Source organism: Panulirus ornatus, chromosome 71 (genome assembly GCF_036320965.1).
Source record: "Panulirus ornatus isolate Po-2019 chromosome 71, ASM3632096v1, whole genome shotgun sequence".
NCBI classification, from domain to species: Eukaryota; Metazoa; Arthropoda; class Malacostraca; order Decapoda; family Palinuridae; genus Panulirus; species Panulirus ornatus.
In genome coordinates this window covers 15,559,004-15,561,503 of record NC_092294.1, presented here as the reverse complement: position 1 = coordinate 15,561,503, position 2,500 = coordinate 15,559,004, and the positions used below count along the sequence as shown (strand labels likewise).

General features: G+C 45.9%; 1 protein-coding gene across 1 annotated transcript in view; it reads right to left on the bottom strand.

Moving 5' to 3' along the window:
* The window catches only part of parvin (beta-parvin), a 27,351-nt gene extending 25,898 nt beyond the window's left edge, over window positions 1-1,453 (bottom strand). Inside the window, 2 exon segments of the mRNA XM_071660429.1 lie at window positions 627-719; window positions 1,240-1,453. Of these exon segments, the coding sequence (XP_071516530.1) occupies window positions 627-719; window positions 1,240-1,318 (172 nt within the window). The 5' untranslated portion in view covers window positions 1,319-1,453.
* Window positions 1,454-2,500: the final 1,047 nt, after the last annotated feature.

Below are 2,500 nucleotides of genomic sequence, written 5' to 3'. Positions count from 1 at the left end.
GGTGTGTATACACATTGCTCACCTTCCACTGAGGAGAGGAGAGAGACGGTGTGTATATATATACATTGCTCACCTTCCACTGAGGAGGTTAGAGAGACGGTGTGTATATATATACATTGCTCACCTCCCACTGAGGAGAGGAGAGAGACGGTGTGTATATATATACATTGCTCACCTTCCACTGAGGAGAGTAGAGAGACGGTGTGTATATATATACATTGCTCACCTTCCACTGAGGAGAGTAGAGAGACGGTGTGTATACACATTGCTCACCTTCCACTGAGGAGAGGAGAGAGACGGTGTGTATATATATACATTGCTCACCTTCCACTGAGGAGAGTAGAGAGACGGTGTGTATATATATACACTGCTCACCTTCCACTGAGGAGAGGAGAGAGACGGTGTGTATATATATACATTGCTCACCTTCCACTGAGGAGAGTAGAGAGACGGTGTGTATATACATTGCTCACCTCCCACTGAGGAGAGGAGAGAGACGGTGTGTATATATATACATTGCTCACCTCCCACTGAGGAGAGTAGAGAGACGGTGTGTATATATATACATTGCTCACCTCCCACTGAGGAGAGGAGAGAGACGGTGTGTATATATATACATTGCTCACCTTCCACTGAGGAGTCTGAGATGGCCCGTAGCTCCGGCTCCTCCTCTGACGTGTCGGAGAGATGGTCCGTGCTGGCCTGCAGGTACGTGGCCTCTGTCCACGGTGGGGGGGGGAGAGAAAGAGAGATATAGACAGTGGTTTGATCACACACACACCCCTTCCTTCCCCGAGAGAGAGAGAGAGAGAGAGAGAGAGAGAGAGAGAGAGAGAGAGAGAGAGAGAGAGAGAGAGAGAGAGAGAGAGAGAGAGCGTTACACACACACAGACCACAGAGACCCAATGGTCCACATGAGAGGAGGAAGGGACGGAGGAGTGGGTCTGGGTCTTCTCCGGGCCTTGAAAAAGCTACTGAGAGAGAGAGAGAGAGAGAGAGAGAGAGAGAGAGAGAGAGAGAGAGAGAGAGAGAGAGAGAGAGAGAGAGTTACACACACACAGACCACAGAGACCCAATGGTCCACATGAGAGGAGGAAGGGACGGAGGAGTGGGTCTGGGTCTGGGGTCTTCTCCGGGCCTTGAAGAAAGTTACTGAGAGAGAGAGAGAGAGAGAGAGAGAGAGAGAGAGAGAGAGAGAGAGAGAGAGAGAGAGAGAGAGACTGAGCGAGCCATACTCACGCCCTACAGCCACGTCCGGGGACAGGGAACGCGCGGGAGAGGAACCACGGCTGGGTATGGGCGACCCGATGTGAGACATTCCTGTAGAAGGCGCTGACGAAGGAGCCTCTAAGCCAGAGAGGTAGGTGGGTAAATAGATAGACACACTACCCACAGCTGGGTAGATAGACACACTACCCACAGCTGGGTAGACACACACACCACCCACAGCTTGGGGAAGCGAGTCTCGGACCTGTGGAGGAAAGAACCACTTGGGTTACATGCCTGAAACCAGTGAAAATGGGTTCGAAAACGTGAAAATGGGTTCGAAAACGTGAAAATGGGTTCGAAGACGTGAAAATGGGTTCGAAAACGTGAAAATGGGTTCGAAGACGTGAAAATGGGTTCGAAAACGTGAAAATGGGCTCGAAAACGTGAAAGTGGGTTCGAAGACGTGAAAATGGGTTCGAAAACGTGAAAATGGGTTCGAAGACGTGAAAATGGGTTCGAAAACGTGAAAATGGGTTCGGAAACGTGAAAATGGGTTCGAAAACGTGAAAATGGGTTCGAAAACGTGTACCCTCCCTCTCTCTCTCTCTTCATCTAGCACATCTATATAGGGTGAGAGTGATGGAAATACAGAATTTAGCTAATAATGGCTCTAGTACACTAGTGGTGGAAATATAGATACTAGAGTAATCTAGTTTATCTAGTAAATGCCTCTAGTACAATAGCGGTGGAAATATACACACCAGAGTAATCTAGTTCATCTAGTAATTGCCTCTAGTACAATAATGGTGGAAATATACACACTAGAGTAATCTAGTTCATCTAGTTAATGCCTCTAGTACAATACTGGTGGAAATATACACACTAGAGTAATCTAGTTCATCTAGTTAATGCCTCTAGTACAATACTGGTGGAAATATACACACTAGAGTAATCTAGTTCATCTAGTAATTGCCTCTAGTACATTAGCGGTGGAAAAATATAGACACTAGGGTAATCTAGTTTAGCTAAGACATGCATTTAGTTTAATGGTGATGGAAATACAGACACTAGAATAATCTAGTTTATCTAGTACATGCATCTAGTACAATAATGATGGAGAAATGGGCACTAGGTTATCCAATCTATCTAGCAAATGCATCTAGGATAAGAATAAGGAGAAACAGGACCAGCAAATCCAATTTTCTAGTTATCAAAACGTAAGTATGAATATATCTATTTACCAAAGGAAAATACTAAAAGACACCCTCGCAGATAGATAAAGGGGCAAAGA